At 46.2% G+C, this 24,989-nt stretch overlaps 2 protein-coding genes across 2 annotated transcripts; one reads left to right on the top strand and one right to left on the bottom strand.

Annotated features, from left to right (window-relative positions):
* Positions 1 to 245: 245 nt before the first annotated feature.
* BLOC1S3 (biogenesis of lysosomal organelles complex 1 subunit 3) lies at positions 246 to 8,886 on the bottom strand. The gene is made up of 2 exons (XM_075322620.1): positions 8,781 to 8,886; positions 246 to 1,940 (listed from the first exon to the last, which is right to left on the bottom strand). Exon 2 carries the CDS (start codon positions 1,931 to 1,933, stop codon positions 1,379 to 1,381), a length of 555 nt encoding a protein of 184 aa, XP_075178735.1. The 5' UTR covers positions 1,934 to 1,940; positions 8,781 to 8,886; the 3' UTR covers positions 246 to 1,378.
* A 409-nt stretch (positions 8,887 to 9,295) lies between these two features.
* TRAPPC6A (trafficking protein particle complex subunit 6A) lies at positions 9,296 to 20,325 on the top strand. The gene is made up of 6 exons (XM_075322619.1): positions 9,296 to 9,684; positions 11,081 to 11,148; positions 12,174 to 12,291; positions 16,127 to 16,210; positions 16,298 to 16,391; positions 19,632 to 20,325. The coding sequence occupies exons 1-6, from the start codon at positions 9,604 to 9,606 to the stop codon at positions 19,661 to 19,663; spliced, it is 477 nt and encodes a 158-aa protein (XP_075178734.1). The 5' UTR covers positions 9,296 to 9,603; the 3' UTR covers positions 19,664 to 20,325.
* The last annotated feature ends 4,664 nt before the right edge of the window (positions 20,326 to 24,989 follow it).

The raw sequence follows: 24,989 nt of genomic DNA, 5'->3' as shown, positions 1-24,989 counted from the left end.
GCATGAAAGGAGAGACCAGTGAGTACCAGTAATGAGTCTCCTCTTCCCATCCCGTGCATTGCCATGGTAGGTCAGATTGAATTGTAAAGCGCTGCAGAATATGTTGGCGCTATAGAAATAAAGATTATTATTATTATTAGATTGGTCCAGGTTAAATATTGTCATTCGGGATGTGTTTACCTGAACTGAAGTATTTATCAACATACAAAAGGCTATAACATAACTAAAAATACAACTTAGGCCTGTGAAAAAAATAAGAATTATAGCTTTATTATCAAGGTTATCACTAACAGGCTAGACTGTATTTATTAGAGCTTTATTAAGACACAAAAGTGTAGCCAGGACATATTGTCTTGAAAAGGATTATTTTAGGGAAAGTTATTCCAGACATGGCGCTGATCCTGGAACATATCAACCCCCTTTATTTTTTTTGTTCATGGGCAACCACTTATTCCCTATATATTTTTATTACAAAGTTCTGTTCTGAGAGACTGGTCATAGCTACAGCAAAGTGATTTGAATATATTTGTATCGTAACAAAAAAAAAAAATGTTTCCATCTATCCACCATGGTGCTGCTGGTGCAGTCTCCTTCCCCCTCTGGCAGCTGACAATTTATTACTTTCTTACCTCTCTGGCAAGTGTTTTCTCCACTATTTGGCCTTGCTACTGCAGAGTCTCTGTTCATAACTGGACAAGCAGGTCAGAAAGCTACTGCTATTGCCTTTCCTGCAGAAAACTATGGATCAATGTGGAGAGGACTGAGTGCAAGAAGGCTGAATTGAGCACCCCACACTCATAGAGCCTTACTATGTAAGTAAATGTCAGAACTCACAGGATAATTTTTATTAGCATATAGTGTTATCTTTTAATAATATGATATTTCAAGGGGTTTTCCATGATTTTATCCGCCCTAGGGTAGGGAATGATGTACATTATTATGCCTTGAATCAATTGCTGCTCTGTAGAAAAGTAGACAGGACACTCCTTACTCTTCTCAGTGGCTCCCAAATCCTTTTAGGACAACCCATGTGCATATGTCTGATTTAGGGGTTATGATGTCCTATGAATGCCCTTTTATTTTCCTGCATAGGGTTTCTGCCCTGAACCTGCCTCTGTATAGACCACGAGGACTGAGCGGCTTCCTCCAGAAGTAAAAGCTTATAGTGAAGACACTTCAGAAAAGAGGAGTTCTCGTTATTGGAGCTTCATTCATCCGGCCAACCCTGTGTACTATATGTTTGGTCGTATGCTGCTAATCCCAAGAGCTGCACTCAAAGAGCCCATAAAGAAGAGGTCATCAGGATGACCATCGTATACAAGGACCTACGTATAAAGACAAGAGCATGAGTAGACATTGGATCCAGAGGGACGTGTATTTAGATCCTTATCTCAGGAAGTAAGTTGCAGCTGGTTATGATGTCAATCTTCTCCGACACCCCTTTCAAGTCATCGAGAGCGAGTCGGATGTTGTGGGACGCATTAATGATCCCATTCTGGGAGTTGCTCAGTTGACCGGTAAGTGTCCGAATCTCATTAGTAGTGGTGTGGTAGACCTGACGGATGGTGTGGGTTACATCGTGGTAAAGACGAGCATTGCTTTCCAACAGTTTTTGCTGTAGCAGCGTGCTGTAGCGTCCGGCCTGCTGGATATTGACCGTAGGCTTTTCTTCAAAACCAACGGAAGCGCTGTCTCCTTCATTCCTGAGGACCACTAATGGTGGAAGGTCCTTCTCTAAACACATGGAAGGAGTCTTATTTCTCTTTAAGCTTTTATCCTCCTCTTCATCGGTCTCTGAGGCTTCTCCTTGGATTCTTACACCACATGTACCCAAGAATGACCTCGTTGAGACAGAAGTCACATACATCTCCTCTTCATCATCAGTTTCAGAAGCTTCGCCCTTTATGACCGTCTGGAAACATCGAGTAGACATTTCTGACCTGCCGAGAACAGAAAGGACAAGTATGATTCACACAGAGATACTCACAATTATTCCAGCTTTTATCTCTCCCATCTTTTCCGTACACGTGTAAGCTTAGCTCAGTCCAGTGCTCGTATGTTCTCTACGAGAGCGGCTGGCAAACTCCTCGGAGCGCCACTTATCACCCAAAGAACAAAAGAATCGGCCTTTGCAACTCCAACATGTTTGCTCCTTCTCTCCCCAACATCCGCAGTAACGGAAGAAACAAGAGCCCCCATACACAGACTGTAGGCCGATATCAGCGGCTCTGGTCAACTAAAGTCTAAAGGCCCTGTCACACACAGAGATAAATCTGCGGCAGATCTGTGGTTGCAGTGAAATTGTGGACAATCAGTGGCAGGTTTGTGGCTGTGTACAAATGCAACAATATGTCCATGATTTCACTGCAGCCACAGATCTGCCAAAGATTTATCTCTGTGTGTGACAGGGCCTTAAGTGTGTTGGGGTGCGACATTAATTTGTTTCCTGCGAAAGTTGCCTAAGGCATAATTCACAAGATCTTCTGGAAAAATGCTCGAGTTCCCCATTGATTTCCATTATACTCAGTACATGAGTGGAGCCCGTCCGAACGTCCAACTGCTCGATATGAGAACTGAGCACCTGAGCATGGTAGTGCCCGCTCATCACTAGTTACCAGTACTGAGCACCCGAGCATGGTAGTGCCCACTCATCACTAGTTACCAGTACTGAGCACCCGAGCATGGTAGTGCCCACTCATCACTAGTTACCAGTACTGAGCACCCGAGCATGGTAGTGCCCACTCATCACTAGTTACCAGTACTGAGCACCCGAGCATGGTAGTGCCCACTCATCACTAGTTACCAGTACTGAGCACCCGAGCATGGTAGTGCCCACTCATCACTAGTTACCAGTACTGAGCACCCGAGCATGGTAGTGCCCACTCATCACTAGTTACGAGTACTGGGCACCCGAGCATGGTAGTGCCCACTCATCACTAGTTACGAGTACTGGGCACCCGAGTATGGTAGTGCTCACTCATCACTAGTTACGAGTACTGAGCACCCGAGCATGGTAGTGCCCGCTCATCACTAGTTACGAGTACAGAGCACCTGAGCATGGTAGTGCCCACTCATCACTAGTTACTAGTACTGAACACCCGAGCATGGTAGTGCCCACTCATCACTAGTTACCAGTACTGAGCACCTGAGCATGGTAGTGCCCGCTCATTACTAGTTACGAGTACTGATCACTCGAGCATGGTAGTGCCCGCTCATTACTAGTTACGAGTACTGAGCACCTGAGCATGGTAGTGCCCACTCATCACTAGTCACTAGTACTGAACACCCGAGCATGGTAGTGCCCACTCATCACTAGTTACCAGTACTGAGCACCCGAGCATGGTTGTGCCCGCTCATTACTAGTTACGAGTACTGAGCACTCGAGCATGGTAGTGCCCGCTCATCACTAGTTACGAGTACTGAGCACCCAAGCATGGTAGTGCCCGCTCATCACTAGTTACGAGTATCGAGCACCAGAGCATGGTAGTGCCCGCTCATCACTAGTTCCGAGTACTGAGCACCCAAGCATGGTAGTGCCCGCTCATCACTAGTTACGAGTACTGAGCACCTGAGCATGGTAGTGCCCGCTCATTACTAGTTACGAGTACTGAGCACCCGAGCATGGTACTGCCCGCTCATTACTAGTTACGAGTACTGAGCACCCGAGCATGGTACTGCCCGCTCATCACTAGTTACAAGTACTGATCACCCGAGCATGGTAGTGCCCGCTCATCACTAGTTACAAGTACTGAGCACCTGAGCATGGTAGTGCCCGCTCATCACTAAAAAGGACCAAAATTATATCAAAATTGGACATATAAAACTGATGTAAAAACTCGACATATGAATGAGGTCTTAGATATCAGATTACCTAATGTTCTTGTTGCCAACAGCCAACCCTCCTGATCACCCCCCCTCTCCCCGACAACCCAATCTTCAGCGGAACGTGCATTTGTTTTCAATAGAAAGCAAACCCCAGCCGAACACGGTGGCGTATTATTACTAGACGCATAGGGTGCTGAAATTCAACATGTACAATCCTTCTACCTATGGTAGTGGCAGAGGCATATATATATATATATATATTATATATATATATATACATATACACACACACACACACACACACACACACACACACACATTAGATGGTCAGCAGGTTCAGCCATCAAGTGTGGGGGCCTAGAGCAGCCATAGATGGCGGATAACTAAGCTGATTATTGGTGAGACATGTGTAAAAATGGAAAAGCATTGACTGCTGTGAAGTAACCTCCAGGGAGCTGGAAACCGTAACCATGGATACCTAAGCTACTGCAATGCCCTGCACATGAGGTAAGAGACATGGCTATATCAGGAGAACAACACTACAATTCTAACTGAAGCTATTTGCTAATATTATTACACCTACATATTGTGATAGGATCTTGGAGATGGGACTAGCTCTTTAAGGAAAGACTTCCGATGTCTTTCGGATTTTATTTTTCCCCAGCAGCACCATTTTCTCCTCCAACAACACTTAAAAATGGTTCTAACCATCACCTGATGCGAGACATCGCGACATTTGGGAATACTTAAACAAATATGCCCCAGACCCCCTTGAAGATGCGGTAGCTGAAGACATAGATGAGGATTTCTCAGACACAGAGCTAAGCGATGCCATTAAAACCCTTAAAGTGGGTAAAAGCCCTGGTCCTGATGGGTTCACCCCCCGGTTCTACAAAATATGTGGAGGGGCCTGCAGCCCTATAATGCTGAAAGCCTTCAATTCCATAACCAACACATGCCAGTTTCCTAAACAGACACTCCAAGCCCGAATAACTGTAATCCCCAAGCCTGGCAGGGACCCACTGACCTGCTCTAATTACAGACCTATCTCACTAATAAATGTGGATATTAAATTGTACTCTAAAATGATAGCCCTGAGACTAGGCCCCCTCATACCCAAACTAATCCACAAAGACCAGGTGGGATTTGTCCCAGGGAGGGAGGCACGGGACAACACTATTAGAACCCTGTCCCTAGTGGCCCAGGCACGTCAGCGTCAAATCCCAATGTGCCTCTTGACAGTCGATGCCGAAAAGGCATTTGACAGAGTCCATTGGTTTTTTTTAGAAGCCACGATGCAGGCAATCGGCGTCCGTTCGCACTTACTACAATGGATAAAAGCATTATATCACGAACCAACGGCACAAGTGGGCGTGAACGGACGCCTGTCAGCTCCATTTAATATTAGAAACGGTACCAGACAGGGATGCCCCCTATCGCCATACCTATACATCCTGGTAATGGAATCCCTGGCAAATGCACTCAGGAAAAACCCTTCGATAAAAGGGATACAGATAGGACAAACATCTCATAAATTAGCACTATTTGCGGACGATCTCTTGATATATGTGACACAGCCGAAGACTAGTTTGCCCAACATACTGCAGGAGTTTGAGATCTTTGGCAGACTCTCCAATTTTAAAGTAAACCTACAAAAAACAGAGATCTTAAATGTATCGCTACCATCCGTAGAAGAGAATGCTCTCACACCCGCCTTCCCCTTTAAGTGGGCCAGCAATTACATTAAATATCTGGGGATTAGGGTTTCTCCCAACCACCAAGATCTATATAATTACAATTTCCCAGACCTTTTAAAAAATATCCACAAAGACCTCATAGCATGGCATAACCTCCCCATTTCCTGGTTCGGCAGGGTCAATACAATTAAAATGGATGTCCTACCTAAAATACTATACCTGTTTCAAACTATCCCACTGAACCTAGGAGAAAATGTCTTCCTCAAGTTAAAGAAGATGATCAGCAATTTTATATGGCGTGGCACCAAACCCCGACTGAAATACTCAATGCTGATTAAATCTCGCTGGGACGGAGGGGCGGGGCTCCCGGATCTTAAAGCTTATCACGCAGCAGCGGTGGGTGGTTGCATATTGGATCTCCTGCACAGTAAAGACAGAAAATTGTGGGTGGAGATTGAATGTGACCTATGCCCGAATATGGCACACGGAATCTTCTGGTTGTCATCTAGAACTAACCTTGGGACCCTGGGAGTTTCCCCGATCCTCTTGTCCCTGGCTACAGCATGGAGGACAGCCAATAGACGATATAGATTGACAGGAGAACCGGGTCCTATGACGCCTCTGGTGGGCAACCCCGCGTTTCAATGCTGGTTTCACGAACCTCATCCCAGACTGATTTCAACGCCAATGGGAAGGATTCCACGAGTTAAAGACGGAATTACCCAACAGGGATGCAAACCACTGATATCCCTGCTTGGAGACCGGCCACGGGAACCAGGCTACTGGTTCCAATATCTACAACTACGTAGTTTCATAGATTCTCTGGCTCCGGGATCTGAGATACATAAGGATCTGACTCCATTTGAAAAATTATGCTTCCTTAGAGAAACACCCCCTCACATAGTCTCAATAATTTACAACATAGTAGTGCCCGAGGGGGGTGGAGGAGACGACTTGCCTGACTACGTTAGACATTGGCAAACAGAATTGTGCCAGACTTTTCCCAAGGCACAATAGTGTAAGTCATTTAACCTAACACATAAATCCACCATTTCTTGTAGAATGCAGGAACTCAATTATAAAATCCTCTCACGGTGGTATAGGACACCCGCCAGACTACATAAAATGTTCCCAGAGGTATCGGACGCCTGTTGGAGGTGCCAGACCTCAGTGGGCACAATGCTACATATCTGGTGGACCTGCCCAGGGATACAGGGTCTTTGGAAAGATGTCTTTGCTCTCTATAACCATTTACATCACACGGAAGTGACACCCTCACCGGAAGTGGCCCTCTTATCAATGTATACAGGGGCAGTCTCCAAGGCGAAGAAAGGCTTGCTCTCGTACTTTATGATTTCAATGAGGCAAATCATACCGAGGCATTGGAGATCCCCCTGTACATTGAGGAGAGCAGACTGGGTAGAGGCTATGGATGGCCTGCGGCGTCTGGAGGAGTTGAGAGCGTTTGACGAAGGGAAAGACTCCTTGTGTTTCTCGGTTTGGTATCCGTGGCTTCAGTATAGAGAAACACAGCAATTCCAAACCTGGTTACTCACAGGCGCTCTATCACAATAAATATTCAAGAAGCTGGGATGGGCTCCCGGACACAGGAGTGGCGCGGCATCACAATACAGACCTTCTCCCCCCCCCCCATTTCCCCATGTCTTCCCCTCCTTCCCTTTTTCTCTACCTATCTTTCTCTCCCTCTCTCTATATCTCTTTCTCACCTAATTGATATACATAGGGTCATGTTTTCATACCTATTGAACCAGACTATACAGAAGGAAGTTGCCTTTAACACTTTACACGGAATAAATATAAAGATAGAAGATTATTACATGTTAAAATTAAGATGTTCTATAGGATGTTATACAGATTTTACCTTCCACATGATTTGCGATACATTTCATAGTACCATACGTTTTACGAGACTTAAAGACATAGGTTATTTTATCTTCATATACTGTAACATTGGGTAACATGAAAGACCCTTATGCATTTTTTTTATCTTCTGTTATATTAAAACTTTTGAAATAATAAAGAAATATTAAATGAAAAATGGTTCTAACAATTTTTTTCTTTTTTCATTTTTGTCTTATTCTATTTAGTTTGTGCCTTTTTAAAGTTATACTTATTTTGTTTAATTTTTTTTCCCCCTTTTTTTCGGCATCATTAACAAATTTATTTATTTATTTTTTTAAATTGTGCAAATATTTTTCCCAATTTCACTCCAGTACTTTGTAGAGCATAAAATGTGTTTAGTATTTTTTTACCCAGTTGAAAACTCAGATGCTACAATAATAGTGTGGCTTTTTATGCTAAAAAGAGCTTTTAACAGCAAAATAAAATAAAAAATTGGCAGAAAATAATTAAAAACTATCTGGCAAAAAAAAAAAAAATACACTGGGGGAAAGGAAAGATAAGGCAAAAAAGAATGACTTAAGAAAAAGTTAGACCGTTTACAATTTTGCTGGGGGTGAGAGTCATCAGTATGTGCACAGTATGGCATGCTGGGAGATGTAGTTCTTCCACTCTCAGTTTGCAGAACTCTGTTACTTAAAGGGAACCTGTCACCAGATTTACCACCAGTGGGCTCTTATATACAGCATTCTAACATACTGTATATGAGAGCCCAGGCCGCTGTGTAGAACGTAAAAATCACTTTATAATACTCACCTAAACAGTTGGTACAGTGACCAGTCAGTTGGGTGTCTCCGTTCTCCAGGTGCGGCGCCTCCTCTTTCGGCCATCTTTGTCGTCCTTCTCTGAAGCCGGGTGCATGACGCGTCCTACATCATACACACTAGCCGGCATTGAAATCCTGCACAGGCACAAGTATTGTAGTGCGCCTGCGCAGGTCCTCAATGTTGGCTAGTGTGGATGCCATAGGACGCGTCATGTATCCAGGCTTCAGAGAAGGAGGACAAAGATGGCCGAAAGAGGAGGAGGCGCCGCACCTGGAGAACGGAGACACCCATCTGACCAGTCTGCACCGCCCCTTTAGGTGAGTATTATAAAGTGATTTTTGTGTTCTACACAGCGGCCTGGGCTCCTATATATAGCATGTTAGAATGCTGTATATAAGAGCCCACTGGTGGAGGCCGCAGCTTATAGGCCCCAAATCTGGTGACAGGTTCCCTTTAAGTACAGGGGAGGTCATTGAGTTATCATAGAAATAGCAGGGAAAATGGGGTCTAAGAGAAAGATCTGCACAGAGAGGGTGGGCAGCACCTTCATCACTGGGGGTCACATCCTCACCTCCCAGATCCTGATCACTGGTAGCCCCGAGATATCCACCAACGAGCAGAACTGAGCAGGGACGAAAACTGCAGCTCAGTCACGTTACCGGAAGTGTGGCATGATTACAGGAAATGGGCATAGTACCGGAAGTGGGGCAAGGCTCTACTAGCACAGGTGCTCACATACTAAATACCTGCACTAACTCTCTGCTTTAATTCTGCAAACGTGCTGCTGAAAGCGACGTTCTTATCCGTCTACCAATTAGTGAATGTAATGTAAATTCTTAAACTTTTATCAACGATTTCTACTGGAAAAATTACTATCTCCGCCGGAAGTGGGGCATCAGGTGACTTGTGTGCCGAAAGTGGGACGTCTTAGCGAACGGAAGTGGGGCATCAGGTGACTTGTGCGCCGGAAGTGGGATTTCTTACAAAACAGGAAGTGGGGCATCATGTGCGGAAGTAGAAGACAAGTGTGGCTTCTTACGGCGCCGGAAGTGGGGAATCAGGTGACGATGACGTTTATTGCAGAACCGGAAGTTTGGTCAGTGTAACCCGGAAGAGGGGAATTAGTGTGAATAAGCTGTCTTGTGGTAAACATCTGTGTGGTTACTGGCTGCTCCGAGGTCCCGGATGTGTGACACTTATTAGACTGATTCTTTTAAAATAGAGGAAAAAAAAAATAAGGATATAGGATAAGAAGAGTGACGCCTTTCTGCCATATGTCACCCTAATGATAATGTGGTCACCCAGCCCAGGACACAGAGGGATGAGATAAGAGGCTGGATAATAGGAGGACGCGTCTAATGAGGCAGTGACTGGAGCCAGGGACGAGGCCGGCGATGGCGGACGAGACGTTATTTGCGCTGTTACATATGGAGATGATCTGCCATGCACATAAGAGCGCGGAGCAGGACCAGGAGGTGAGGCCGGGGCTCCGCGGGGCACAGGAGGGTCCCTCATTACCATCAGATCGGTCGGGACCCTCATTATAACCTGACAGATGTGACTGCGGCTTTCCAGTGAGCGCCACGTCCCCTTTATTACTTACAATGCAGAGCGCCCCACATATGGCTGTGGTGGTGCCAGATATTGCAATTCAGTCTCGCTCACTGCAGTACCAGAGACAGCCACTAAAAAGTAGATGGCGCTGTATCCGGAAAATAATGACGAGGACGCTAAGATCCCTGGAGAGCGGCAATCACCTTGATCAGCGGATTGGTGGGGGTGCTGAATCTAATTTTGGGGATATATACTAGGATTCGGCCATGTTTAAAGGGAATCTGTCAGCACGTTTTTGGTATGTAAGCTGAAGCCAGCATGCTGTAAGGGTTAAGATAGAAAGCTCAGGTATGCCTGTATTGTCATTGTCCAGTCTTATGTTTAGTTGCTATGTTTATTTTAGCAGCAGGATCCTTATCATTGCTGTGGCTAGCTCCGTTGTGCTATGTAGTCCGGCACGCCCTCTCCTCTGATTGTTACCTCAGTCAATGTACAATCTCTATAGAGAGCCTGTTGTGGGCGGGGACAGCTCTTTCAGCTCTGCTACATGACTAAATCTAAAAAATGAAGATTGTGTCAGAACGGCTGCACCCAGTAATCTAAGTGATACATTGTTGGATTCAGGATCTCTTTGCCTTCATCATGCTGTTCTCAGAGGAGGTAGCAAAAACCTGCTGACAGATTCCCTTTAAACTTCGGCTTCTCCTCGATACTCTGTTGTAAACAAATTGGACTATATGTACAATGTGACAGGTTCCCTTTAAAGTTTAAAGGGAACCAGTCACATTGTGCATATAGTCCAATTTGTTTTCAGAAGAGTATAGAAGAGAAGCCGAGCAGCGTGATGTAAACAGTGAGTGGAGCTAGAATAGCACGGCTCTGTACACCGCATAGTGGCCGTTCTCAGGTACTGCAGTTCAGCTACTATTGAAGTCAGTGCGGTGTGAGGCGTCGTACTGGAAAACGGACACTACACGGCATACAGAAATGTGATCAATAATAGTGTGCTGTTCTGGCCGGTGATCCGTGCACATCCGGCCACCAGAGGCGCTGTAAGCAGCTGATCAGTGGGGGGCAGGGATTGATCATCACTATCTAGATCGTGGACAAACCCCTATAAAAATCCAACCCATTTATAGTGGATTCTCGCAGGATTCTCTGTAATAGATTCATCATGAAAATTCTGTGGCCAGAGGGAAGTAAAATGGTAATAATATCCATGGCCACCGGCGGGTGGATAACACCGTAATCATTTTTTGTTTGTTTTAATTTATTTTTGTATTATTAATATTTACATGATGAAACATTCTGTTATAGGATCAAGGAAAACACATCCGGATCTTAGAGGGGATGGGTTTCCGTGTGGGTCAAGGACTGATTGAACGGTAAGTATTTCCACCATTTATTCACTATACAATAATAATAATTCATTTATATAGCGCTATTGATTCCACAACACTTTACATACATTGGCAACACTGTCCCCATTGGGGCTCACAATCTATAGTCCCTCTCTGTATGTCTTTGGAGTGTTGGAGGAAACCGGAGAACCCAGAGGAAACCCACGCAAACACGGGGAGAACATACAAACTCCTTGCAGATGGTGTTCTTGGTGGGAATTGAACCCAGGACCCCAGCGCTGCAAAACTGCAGTGCTAACCACTGAGCCACCATACAGTGCTAACCACTGAGCCACCTTATACAATCCTTATAAACAGCAGCACGATCACCTGGACGCCCTTCATATGTCGGGTGATCATTAGGGAGTGGTGGGTAACACTGTTGGGCCCAAAATGGTGAAAGCTAAAAAATGCGTATTTCCACTGGTGCTTGGCCGAGCCACAAGATTATTTCAGTTTATTCCGAATTTTCCTGTCCTTTCTCACCAAACCTGTCGAATTGGTTCATTTTGCTGCCTTCATTACCCTCACTGCAAGAGGAAAGTGTTTTTGGTGCACATAGCAGAATGATCTATCTGGCCACTGTCCCGATTCCCATGCTCTGTAACTTGTTGCCAACTCCTCTTCATCTGCGTTCTGTCAGCACTATAGGACTGGAAGTCTCTTTTCCTCACTTCCCAGCATGCATTATGCTGTCCCGTTTTATAGATATTCTCTATGCAGAGTGACCGACATGAGAGTAGGAGCAGAGAGACGAGGCTTTCTCCCCCCCCCTTCCCCCTTCAGATCGCGGCAACTGTGTTGGCACGTGGACCTCTATATATCGTACCATTTTAAACACGCTGATTATGACTTTTACAGGCAGGTTATGGCTGTATAACACAGGATGGAATAATACATTCTGCCATTTACTTATTTGTCACATGCCCTATAAAATGGAATCAGGCTGTCGGAAGCATTGAGACCAGTGCACAGCGCCGCTTCTCTATAACTGCTCCATTTACTTTTAGGCTGACAAAGGATAGCCCGTCTTTCAAGGATGACCTGGATACTGTAAAATTTATCTGTAAAGAATTTTGGAACATCATTTTCAAGAAACAGATCGATAATCTGAGAACAAACCATCAGGTATTTGGGTCTGACACTCCTTTTACATTGTTTTTGATGTAATGACGCGTTATATGTCTAGAATATATAGAATATGTATCATTTCTGATGTGTGGACTGACATGCATATGCTTAATGCAGATTGTGACATGGAAAAAAAAAGCATTGCCAAAATATATCCAAAAAAATACTTGACACATAAACCTGATTTAAAGGGAACCTGTCAGGTCCAATATGCAGAACCACGAGCAGTTTTGGGTGCATATTGCTGATCCCTGCCTAACTGTCCCTGTATACACTAGCATAGATAAAGGGATCTTTAGAAAAAGTATTTCTAAAGATTGTTTATTGTATGTTAATGAGCGCAGGGACTAGTCCCCAGGGTGTTAGTTCCCCTGGCTAGTCGGCCCCATTACCATGTTAGTACGCCCCTGTGGGTGTGCTATCATGCTAATGAATATACAGCGTCAGAGGATGATATTATTCACCTCTCCGCTACCATCGACGCCGGATTTCAGCTCAGTGCGCATGACCCCGGAGGTTCGGTCATATGCACTAGTTCAGTTTGAAGCCAAGGACGCGTGCACACGGCTTCATAGTGCGCATGACCGAAATGCCGAGATCATGCGCACTGAGCCAAAGTCCAGCATCAGGTGGTGATGGCGGTGGAGAGGCGAGTGAGATCATCCTCTGACGCTGCGCATTCATTAGCATGTTAGCGCACCCACAGGGGCATACTAACATGCTAATGGAGCCGACTATCCAGGGGAACGAACACCCAGAGGACTAGTCCCCTCCCTCTATAGCATACTGTATGATAAAAGATCTTCAGAAATACTCTTTCTAAAGATCTCTTTATCTATGCTAGTGTTTACAGGGACGGTTAGTCAGGGATTAGCAAAATGCATCCAGAACTGCTCGTGCTCCTGGGTGTATATTGGACCTGACAGGTCCAATTTATAGAGCTCAATATCACTGACTGGTTGTCTTTAAAGTAAATCTATGGCCATAATGTCGCTGTGATGCTGAATAAATGGATACCTGCAGTGAAGGAATCCGATCTGTGGTTGCTGGATTATCTTAATCTAACGTTTTCACAATTACGTCTTCTGTGCATTGGTGTGTATCGGGACAGGATTTGGGCATAGAGTCTTCTTCTCCGCCCCTCCACCTGCGCCTCTGTTTCTTCTACGGTCACAGATTATTCAGCTACCTGCCTACTTTTTTAAATTGTATGCCTGCGCCATGATTGCGGTGGGTGGCGCATGCGCAGTCTGCAAGTATTCAATAAAATGGCGCAAAGTTAGACGGAAAGGCAGCACTCACCGGAGTTGAAGACACGCTTCATTTATTCTTAGGTACAGTGCTCTTACATGTGGTGGGACTGGTACAAAGGCAGGGAGGCGAGGGAGGCTAAGACGTCTGATGACTGGCCGTTTCGCACAGCTTGTGCTTTCACGCGTTTATTTAATAAAATGACGCCTAATGAGCAGCATGCACACACTGAGCTTTAAGCTCAATTACCTCATCATTAAGCGAAAATTTTAATCTGCGCATGCGCTCCAAAATCTCGATCTGCGCATGCGCCGCATCCGGAGCCATTTTATTGAAGACAGTATGTAGAGTCACTGTTTTCAATAAAATGGTGCCAATGTGGGGCAGGCGTAGACCAAGATTTCAGCTCTTCATTAAGCCGAAATCTCGATCTGTGCATCCAGCGCATTTTGCACCATTTAATTGAAGACCGTCTGTAGAATCACACTTTGCACGGTCTTCAATAAAATGTCACTGGAGGCGGCACAAGGGCACACTGAGACTCCAGCTCAATGACCTCTTCATTAAGCCAAATTCTCGATCTGCGCATGTGCCGCATCCGGCTCCATTTTTTTCAAGACAGTCTGTAGAATCACACTGCGCATGGTCTTCAATAAAATGGCACCAGGGGCAGCGCATGCGCAGAGCAAGAATTCAGCTTAATGAAGAGGTCATTAACCTGAAAGCTTGGTCTGCACATGCGCCGCATCCAGCGCCATTTTATTGAAGACCTGCAGACTGCCCATAGAGTTACACTGTGCACACACTGCCCACCGCAATCATGGTGGTGGCCTAAAATTTTGAGGAGGAGGCAGGTCACTGCATAATCAGTAACCTGCAGAAGAAACAGGGAGGCAGGTGGAGGGGCGCAGAATATTAATATAATATTTTTTCATTTATATAGCGCTATTAATTCCACAGCGCTTTACTTACATCATCATCATCACTGTCCCCATTGGGGCTCACAATCTAGGGTCCCTATCAGTATCTTTTTGAATTGTGGGAGGAAACCTGAGAACCCAGAGGAAACGCACGCAAACACGGGGAGAACATACAAACTCCTTGCAGATGTTGTCCTTGGTGGGATTTGAACCGAGGACCCCAGCGCTGCAAGACTGCAGTGCTAACCACTGAGCCTCCATACAGCGCTAACCACTGAGCCACTGTGCCGAAGAAAACCCTACCTCCAAGATCCCCCCCCCCCCACTAACCCTTTCCCGATGCATGGATAACATTATCATGAAAACTTTAGAGGATGATTATTCAGCACCCACAGATTGGATTCCTTCACTGCATTTAATCCATTGGATCCATTTAATCAGCATCACAGTGACATTATGGCCAGGACTGTACTTTATAGTTCTAAATCCTGCTGACAGGTTCTGTTTAAACCATAGATGACACATTCCCTTTAAATGATGACATCCTAATAATATTGGAATACCCATTTAAAGGGATATGCTAACTATCCACAGATAACTTGCTCATCTTTGGTTTTGAAACCGGCAACTAGTGTTGAGCGGACCCGAACTTGAAAATTCCAGATCCGCGCGGTTTTAGCGGTAGATCCGGGTCCGACACAGGATTCCGGGTGCACGATCCGGATTCGTTTTTTTTTTTTTGTTTGTTTTTTTGTTTTTTTCTCTCTTTCTCTTTTTCTCTCTCTCTCTTTCTCTTTCTCTCTTTTTCTCTCTCTTTCTCGCTTTCTCTCTCTTTCTCGCTTTCTCTCTCTTTCTCGCTTTCTCTCTCTTTCTCGCATTCTCTCTTTCTCGCATTCTCTCTTTCTCTCTTTCTCTCTCTCGCTTTCTCTCTCGCTTTCTCGCGCGCTTTCTCGCGCGCTTTCTCGCGCGCTTTCTCGCGCGCTTTCTCGCGCGCTTTCTCGCGCGCTTTCTCGCGCGCTTTCTCGCGCGCTTTCTCGCGCGCTTTCTCGCGCGCTTTCTCGCGCGCTTTCTCTCTCTTGCTTTCTCTCTCGCTTTCTCTCTCGCTTTCTCTCTCGCTTTCTCTCTCGCTTTCTCTCTCGCTTTCTCTCTCGCTTTCTCTCTCTTTCTCGCTCTCTCTCTCTCTTTCTCGCTTTCTCTCTCTCTTTCTCGCTTTCTCTCTCGCTTTCTCGCTTTCTCTGTCGCTTTCTCGCTTTCTCTCTCGCTTTCTCGCTTTCTCTCTCGCTTTCTCGCTTTCTCTCTCGCTTTCTCGCTTTCTCTCTCGCTTTCTCGCTTTCTCTCTCGCTTTCTCTCTCGCTTTCTCTCTCGCTTTCTCTCTCGCTTTCTCGCTTTCTCTCTCTTTCTTATATTCCGCTCCTCATTGACATATATTGGCGATCCTCATTGACATATATTGGGCCGGATATCGGATCCGAACTTCCTTGTCAACCCGCCACTAATCCGCCGGACCCGGATTATTAGCAATCCGCTCAACTCTACCGGCATTGTCTATTCTTGTTGTCAGGATTGGACGGTCCCCAGCATTCTAATTATCATCTGTCCTCTGTTTAGTCTTCTAGAGAAATGTATCAGAGATACTCACCTTTCTGTGTCTCCTTATGTAGGGTACTTATGTCTTACAAGACAACCGGTTTTTGCTGCTGACCCAGATCTCCTGCAGTAAACAATATTTAGAGGAAGCACCAAAGGTACGGCTTATTAACACGCCGCTGTGTATGACACCTGCTGCACAATATGGCGGATGCCGGCTCATTGTATCACCCGCTGTCTTTCAGTTTCTGGCTTACACTTGTGGACTCATCAAAGGTGCGCTCTCGAATTTGGGAATCAGTTGTACAGTCTCCGCTGAGGTCCCAGTGATGCCTACATGTGAGTTATTACTTGTATACATTGTTTTGATAGAGAAACCTTTCCTAATACATCTAATAACCTAAGTGCATCGTTGGGTGGGTGTATAATGCACACGAGCTGAGCTGACTTCACACAGATATACAGCTGCCACCGGTCTCCAAAAGCCGCGCTCGGACTGGGCACTGATTGCTGCTCTTTAACCACTTTAAAGGGAATCTGTCACCAATTTTTTGCTCCCCCATCTGAGAGCGGCATAATGTAGAGACAGAGACCCTGATTCCAGCGATGTGTCACTCACTGAGCTGTTTGCTGTCACTTTGATAAAATCAATGTTTTCTCTGATGCAGATCTAGCAATTATACAGAGCTCCTCATGAATGTGCTGCACTACCTGCAGCACGCCAAGTAGTCCTGTAATGATAATCTACTGCTGATTAAACAGGGATTTAATCAAAACTACACTAAGCAGCCCAGTAAGTGACACATTGCTGGAATCAGGATCTCTGCCCCTACGGTATGCTGCTCTCAGATTAGCTGTCAAAAACCTTGTGACATATTCCCTTTAAATTCCTCAGTCAATACCTGACATTGAAACACTGCAATCCCAGTGCCTCTCCTTAAAGTGATTTTGGGGTGCCGATGGCTTGCCAAGTTAGCTGGGGGTTTTCTTAAGACCTTTCTTGCTGCCATCTTGGTACTCCTATGATGCTCGGGCACAGACTGGGCCTCATAGATCTTTATTTGTATTATATGTATAGTACAAATCACAGGTTTTTGCCCCCTAGGGGGAGTTAAAATTAGAAAAAAGATGATTATTTATTAGTAAGTAAAATTAAAGGGAACCGGTCACCAGATTTGGGGCCTGAAAGCTGCGGCCACCACCAGTGGGCTCTTATATACAGTATACTAACATGGTGCATATAAGAGCCCAGGCCGCTGTGTAGAACATAAAAATCACTTTATAATACTCACCTGAGGGGCAGTGCAGACTGGTCGGATGGGTGTGTCCGGTACCGGCACCTCCTCTTTCGGCCATCTTTGTCGTCCTTCTTCTGAAGCCGGGGTGCATGACGCGTCCTACGTCTTCCACACTCGCCGGCATTCAGGTCCTAAGCAGAGCAGATCAAAGCAAAGTATTGTAGTGCGCCTGCGCGGGACCGGCGAGTGTGTATGACGTAGGACGTGTCATGCACTCCAGCTTCAGAAGAAGGAGGACAAAGATGGCTGAAAGAGGAGGCGCCGGCCTGGGTTCTTATATACAGCATGTTACAATGCTGTATTTAAGAGGCCATTGGTGGCGGCCACAGCTTATAGGGCAAAAAACTGGTGACAGGTTCCCTTTAAAAATATATAAAAGTTCACAGTGCAAAAATAATTAAAAGGAATAAGAAAACATTCTGTATCAGCGCATCCATAACAGTCTTATGTATGTAAATGTAGTTACTCTACACGTAAGGTAAATGCTATAAAATAGGAATACACAGAATTGACGTGTTGTGGTTGCTGTTTATCCCTCAGACAATGCAGTACAAAGTGATGACAGTGCCGTATGCACCACCTCGGCACTAATGATAGCCTGCTCCTGAATCTCTCCTCCACAACCAGACATGTTAAAAGACTCTTCAAATGTAGGGAAACAAAATGTGAAAAAGACACGACCACATGTCTCCAAATGAATAGTTTAAGCCCACTCGCCATTTCACAACCTGTAATTATATAGGTCTCTTAAATACAGCAAAGCCGGGCTAAGCCTCTTCGGCACTTTAGTAACAGCTCTGCACCATGTGGACGGAGTCTACATATAAGGTCACCCTACAGATTTGGAACAAATAGGTAGATACTAGGGATGAGCGAGTATACTCGTTGCTACTCGCCAAGTAGTACGGAATTCGGGCTACTCGTTACTCCGCAAGTATCCTTGTAATTACTCGTTAGGAGTAGCAAGTCCAAGGCAAGTCAATGGGAAATGTGAGTAATTGTCTGCTAGACCCTACAAAGAGGTCTGGGGGCTGAGTAAAAGGCTGAAATGGACGCATGATTGTTTAAAAGCTAGGCAGGAAAAAGCCGCCGGCTTTTATAAACAATCAGCTGATGCATGCTCCCCACCCAGGTCCTTCACTCCCCGCTGCCTCTCTCCCCCGCCTGGTGCTTCCATATGCTTCGCTCTCCCGCCTGGTGCTTCTCTCCCCGCTTCCCTATGCTTCGCTCCCCCGCCTGGTGCTTCTCTCCCCGCTTCCCTATGCTTCGCTCCCCCGCCTGGTGCTTCTCTCCCCGCTTCTCTATGCTTCGCTCTCCCGCCTGCTGCTTCTCTCCCCTCTTCCCCATGCTTCGCTCTCTCGCCTGGTGCTTCTCTCCCCGCTTCCCTATGCTTCGCTCTCCCGCCTGGTGCTTCTCTCCCCGCTTCCCTATGCTTCGCTCTCTCGCCTGGTGCTTCTCTCCCCGCTTCCCTATGCTTCGCTCTCCCGCCTGGTGCTTCTCTCCCCTCTTCCCCATGCTTCGCTCTCTCGCCTGGTGCTTCTCTCCCCGCTTCCCTATGCTTCGCTCTCCCGCCTGGTGCTTCTCTCCCCGCTTCCCTATGCTTCACGCCCCCGCCTGGTGCTTCTCTCCCCGCTTCCCCATGCTTCACTCCCCCGTCGCCTCCCCATCTGATCCTAAGCTAGGCCCGGGTGGGGAGCGCAGCACCAGGGAGCGGGGAGCGAAGCACAGGGCAGCGTAGAGAGAAGCACCAGGCAGGGGTGCGAAGGACCCGGGTGGGGAGCGTGCATCAGCTGATTGTTTAAAAAAGCCGGCGGCTTTTTACCAACTGGCTTTTAAACAATCATGCATCCATTTCAGCCTTTTACTCAGCCCCCAGACCTCTTTGTAGGGTCCAGCAGACAATTACTCACATTTCCCATTGACTTGCATGTGACTCGCAATGATTACCCAAGTATTAGGACCTACTCGTTACGAGTATAGCGAGTCCGAGTATATCACTACTCGCTCAACCCTAGTAGATACCCTTCCTGGAGTCTCCTGCTAACCATAAACAACTTATGCAGCGCTTTGTAGTCAGTGGCCAGAACTGAGACCCCTCATTGTGCCACATTTGCCCCCCTTGCTCTGTCGGCTTATACTCTATCTGTGCTTATATTACAATCTCAGGAATATTCACGCAAAATGCATCAACAATAAGGTCGCACGACCCTTCCATTGCGCTTCGGCCACATTGTATTGTTGTGAAACGCATTCAGTAACAATGCCCTTTTATTTCTCTTAGGTAAATTCCAAGTTGTCGTCTCCAAGAACTAGAAAAGTAACATCGACAATCCTTCTAAAATCAGGAACCGTGTTTAATGCTAAACACAAACTATGGAGGAAACCAGCAATATTAGCTATGCAACGCGTTTCACAGAGTCCATGTATGCTGTTACGACATGTCGCCTTTCCTTCTCACTTCTCAAATTGTCGATCTTGCACTTTTGTTTTGCTCATTTTGTTCCATTGATCCTCAGTAATTGTTACCCGACCTCGTTCGGTATTTATAGATGTCTACATTGACAGGTCCACACTTTGCCTCTTCTTCACTGCCACGTTATGTAATAGAAACGGCCGCAGAGAACGCGCTGGAATATGGATTCTTCAGTATCTGCAGCCTCATTCCCCCATGGTACGTGCACTCAGAAGACTGCAGTGTTTACACCCAGCTCAGGGGTCTGCAACCTGTAGTGAAACTAATACTCCCAGCATGCCTTAGTAACTGTGGGTGGTAATGGCCTGCTGGGAGTTGTAGTTCCACACCAGCTGTTGGGTCTCGGGTTTAGACACCACTGGCATCGCTGCCCCTGCGTAGCTCACCACATACTACTGTACTTCACACTGTGATTATGTTTGTTAGTTTTATGAGCCTGCACTGTTTTGTAAAGTGACTTTCCGATTTCTTGGTTTGCTAATAAAGTTTAATTTAATACAAATTCGATGCGCCATGATATCAAATCTTTTGTCCACAAGTCGCTTTCGGAAGTGTCGGAGGAGTGGAACAAGACACTGATCTTAAAAGCTACTCTGCCCCCTACAGGCAAATTCATGTATATTATTATTATTTGTTATTTTAGCGCCATTTATTCCATGGCGCTTTACATGTGAAAAAGGGGTACACATAGTATGGACAAATACAATAATCATAAACAAAACAAGGCATAGACTGGTACAGGAGGAGAGAGGTCCCTGCTCGCCAGGGCTCACAGTCTATAGGAGGAGAGAGGATCCTGCCCACGAGACCTCACAGTCTATAGGAGGAGAGAGGATCCTGCCCACGAGGGCTCACAGTCTATAAGGGATGGGTGAGGATACAGTAGGTGAGGGTGGAGATGATCGTGCAATACTGTATCAGACTGAGGGTTACAGCAGGTTGTAGGCTTGTCGGAAGAGGTGGATCTTCAGGTTCCTCTTGAAGCTTGTCAAGGTGGGCGAGAGTCTGATGTGTTGTGGCAGAGAATTCCAAAGTATGGGGGAGGCACAGGAGAAATCTTGGATGCGATGGTGGGAAGAGGAGATAAGAGGGGAGGTGAGAAGGAGATCTTGTGAGGATCGAAGGTTATGTGCAGGTAAGTACCGGGAGACTAGGTCACAGATGTAAGGAGGAGACCGGTTGTGGATGGCTTTGTAGGTCATGGTAAGGGTTTTGAACTGGAGTCGTAGGGCAATGGGAAGCCAGTGAAGGGATTGGCAGAAAGGAGAGGTCGGGGAGTAGCGGGGGGACAGGTGGATTAGCCGGGCAGCATAGTGTAGGATAGATTGTAGAGGTGCGAGCTAGTTAGAAGGGAGGCCGCAGAGCAGGAGGTTGCAATAATCCAGGCGGGAGATGATGAGGGCATCTATTAGGGGTTTTTGAATCTTCTTGGGAAAGGAATGTATGGATCCGGGAAATATTTTTGAGCTGGAGGTGGCAGGAGGTGAAGAGGGCTTAGATGTGTGGCTTGAAAGAGAGATCGGTCTAGAGTTACTATTTAGGAATAGTATATGTAGTTGGAGCAGAGTGAGTTTGGTCATGTGACGGACATTTTACAGATATTATTAAAGGGGTTGTCCACTACTTAAATATTGTTGAGCCATCACTTTGAGATCAGTAGGGGTCCGACACTTGACACCCCATTGCTAGTTAGTTGCAGGTTCTGTAGCTGCTGGATGTAAACACTGAATGAAAAATCACAGCTCCATTGACTGTTTAGTGGCCACTTTCGGGCTCCTATTGAAATAAACATGAACTAATCCGCTGTACCTGAGAATGGCCACTATATAGAGTATGGTACATTGCTATGGTGCCGCACACTGTGACATCCAACCGGATCTGCAAAAAGCTGACCAGTGGGGGAACCGAGTGTTGGACCCCGCCCCCCCATCAATCTAATATTGATGACCTATACCAGTCATGGCGAACCTTTTACAGGCCGAGTGCCCAAACTGTAGCCCTAAACCCATTTTTTTTTCCGAAGTGCCAACCAATCCTATTATGTAAATAATTAATTGTAACCTTACCTTTGCAGTCTTCTCTTCTCTTCAGAAGGGGCATCACGCTCATGCTTACCACACATTGAAGCTGGCCCCTGCCCTTTCCAGACACAGCAGTTGGATTGATCTTTCTGGAAAAAAAATTGCAGCATATTAGACAGAGATTTTAGCCTGGAATGCAATCAGATGTCACCCTGTAATCCACATCTACATTTCAAAGTCTGAACATCTTGAAATCCCATAAAGACGTACGAGTGGCTCCCCTCCCCATCATCCTCCATCCTCACATGCATGTTTTCCCAATCCTGGCATGCATGTTTCCTCCATCCTGGCATGCATGTTTCCTCCATCCTGGCATGCATGTTTCCTCCATCCTGGCATGCATGTTTCCTCCATCCTCACATGCATGTTTCCTCCATCCTCACATGCATGTTTCCTCCATCCTGGCATGCATGTTTCCTCCATCCTGGCATGCATATTTCCTCCATCCTCACATGCATGTTTCCTCCATCCTCACATGCATGTTTCCTCCATCCTCACATGCATGTTTCCTCCATCCTGGTATGCATGTTTCCTCCATCCTGGTATGCATGTTTCCTCCATCCTCACATGCATGTTTCCTCCATCCTGGTATGCATGTTTCCTCCATCCTCACATGCATGTTTCCTCCATCCTGGTATGCATGTTTCCTCCATCCTCACATGCATGTTTCCTCCATCCTGGTATGCATGTTTCCTCCATCCTCACATGCATGTTTCCTCCATCCTGGTATGCATGTTTCCTCCATCCTGGCATGCATGTTTCCTCCATCCTGGCATGCATGTTTCCTCCATCCTGGCATGCATGTTTCCTCCATCCTGGTATGCATGTTTCCTCCATCCTGGTATGCATGTTTCCTCCATCCTCACATGCATGTTTCCTCCATCCTCACATGCATGTTTCCTCCATCCTCGCATGCATGTTTCCTCCATCCTCGCATGCATGTTTCCTCCATCCTCGCATGCATGTTTCCTCCATCCTGGCATGCATGGTTCCCCATCCTGGCATGCATGTTTCCCCCCCATCCTGGCATGCATGTCCCCACCCCATGCTGGCATGTGCGTTCCCCCCCCCCCCACCCCACGCTGCCATGTGCATTCCCCCCACCCCACGCTGCCATGTGCGTTCCCCCACCCCATGCTGGCTCTGCCCCCCCATCCCCACCTTGGCACAGCCGCACACGAGTTAGAAAAAAAAAAAGAAAAAGCGCAACACACAACTTACCTGCACACGCTCCCCCGCTGCGCGGTGCTGGGTCCTCAGTTCCCACGCGGCCAGCAGACGGCACCGGCGCCGCTCCTCCGTCTCCTAGGCAACACACCTGCAGCCTGGGAGAGGAGGAGTGTCAGAGCGGAGGAGAAATGTCTCCTCCGCTCCAACACAGATTTGATCTGCCGGCGCCACTGCACTAGCAGACCAAAGCTGCAGCATCGGGCGACAGCACGCGTGCCACCAGAATGGGCTCAGCGTGCCCCTGGTGGCACGTGTGCCATAGGTTCGCCATCACTGACCTATACTATGTACAACCCCTTTAATAGTGTTGTTTCACTGAGGGTCTGTTAGAAAAAAAACAGTAGTGGACAGCCCTTTTAATAGGATTGTCTCACTACAAAAAACTACTGTGCATCGCAGGAGCCTATTAGAAAAAAAAACCCACTAGACGAGAATATATCAATAGTGTGCTGTGAGCATCTAGAACCAATAAAAACAAAAACAACAACTTAAAAAATAAACTTTTATTACATTATAAAAGTATAGCACCAAAGACAAGTGACTATATAGGGAGAGTCTGGTGTAAATTTCTCCCAGCATACAGTACAGACCAAAAGTTTGGACACACCTTCTCATTCAAAGAGTTTTCTTTATTTTCATGACTGAAAATTGTAGATTCACATTGAAGGCATCAAAACTATGAATTAACACATGTGGAATGAAATACTTAACAAAAAGTGTGAAACAACTGAAAATATGTCTTATATTCTAGGTTCTTCAGAGTAGCCACCTTTTGCTTTGATTACTGCTTTGCACACTCTTGGCATCATCTTGATGAGCTTCAAGAGGTAGTCACCGGAAATAGTTTGCACTTCACAGGTGTGCCCTGTCAGGTTTAATAAGTGGGATTTCTTGCCTTATAAATGGGGTTGGGACCATCAGTTGTGTTGTGCAGAAGTCTGGTGGATACACAGCTGATAGTCCTACTGAATAGACTGTTAGCTGCTTTTTTCTTGCTATAATACAAATTCTAAGTAAAGAAAAACGAGTGGCCATCATTACTTTAAGAAATGAAGGTCAGTCTGTCCGAAAAATTGGGAAAACTTTGAAAGTGTCCCCAAGTGCAGTGGCAAAAACCATCAAACGCTACATAGAAACTGGCGGACTGCCGCAAGAAAGGAAGACCAAGAGTCACCTCTGCTGCGGAGGATACGTTTATTCGAGTCACCAGCCTCAGAAATCACTGGTTAACAGCAGCTCAGATTAGAGACCAGGTCAATGCCACACAGAGTTCTAGCAGCAGACACATCTCTAGAACAACTGTTAAGAGGAGACTTTGTGCAGCAGGCCTTCATGGTAAAATAGCTGCTAGGACACCACTGCTAAGGACAGGCAACAAGCAGAAGAGACTTGTTTGAGCTAAAGAACACAAGGAATGGACATTAGACCAGTGGAAATCTGCGCTTTGGTCTGATGAGTCCAAATTTGAGATCTTTGGATCCAACCACCGTCTCTTTGTGCGACGCAGAAAAGGTGAACGGATGGACTCTACATGGCTGGTTCCCACCATCAAGCATGGAGGAGGAGGTGTGATGATGTGGGGGTGCTTTGCTGGTGACACTGTTGGGGATTTATTAAAAATTGAAGGCATACAGAACCAGCATGGCTACCACAGCATCTTGCAGCGGCATGCTATTCCATCCGGTTTGCGTTTAGTTGGACCATCATGTATTTTCAACAGGACAACAGGACAATGACCCCAAACACACCTCCAGGCTGTGTAAGGGTTATTCGACTAAGAAGGAGAGTGATGGGGTGCTACGCCAGATGACCTGGCCTCCACAGTCACCAGACCTGAACCCAATCGAGATGGTTT

The sequence above is a fragment of the Anomaloglossus baeobatrachus genome, chromosome 9 (genome assembly GCF_048569485.1).
Source record: "Anomaloglossus baeobatrachus isolate aAnoBae1 chromosome 9, aAnoBae1.hap1, whole genome shotgun sequence".
Classification (NCBI taxonomy): domain Eukaryota; kingdom Metazoa; phylum Chordata; class Amphibia; order Anura; family Aromobatidae; genus Anomaloglossus; species Anomaloglossus baeobatrachus.
Note: the sequence above shows the minus strand (reverse complement) of the source record. Positions and strands in the feature narration are given on the sequence as shown.

Bases quoted from the DNA above. Each gene is read 5' to 3' on its own strand.
- BLOC1S3 (XM_075322620.1), bottom strand. From the start codon at position 1,933: ATGTCTACTCGATGTTTCCAGACGGTCATAAAGGGCGAAGCTTCTGAA.
- TRAPPC6A (XM_075322619.1), top strand. From the start codon at position 9,604: ATGGCGGACGAGACGTTATTTGCGCTGTTACATATGGAGATGATCTGC. The intron at 12,292-16,126 runs GTATTTGGGTCT...CTCCTTATGTAG, and splicing joins ATCTGAGAACAAACCATCAG to GGTACTTATGTCTTACAAGA. The intron at 16,392-19,631 runs GTGAGTTATTAC...TATTTCTCTTAG, and splicing joins GGTCCCAGTGATGCCTACAT to GTAAATTCCAAGTTGTCGTC.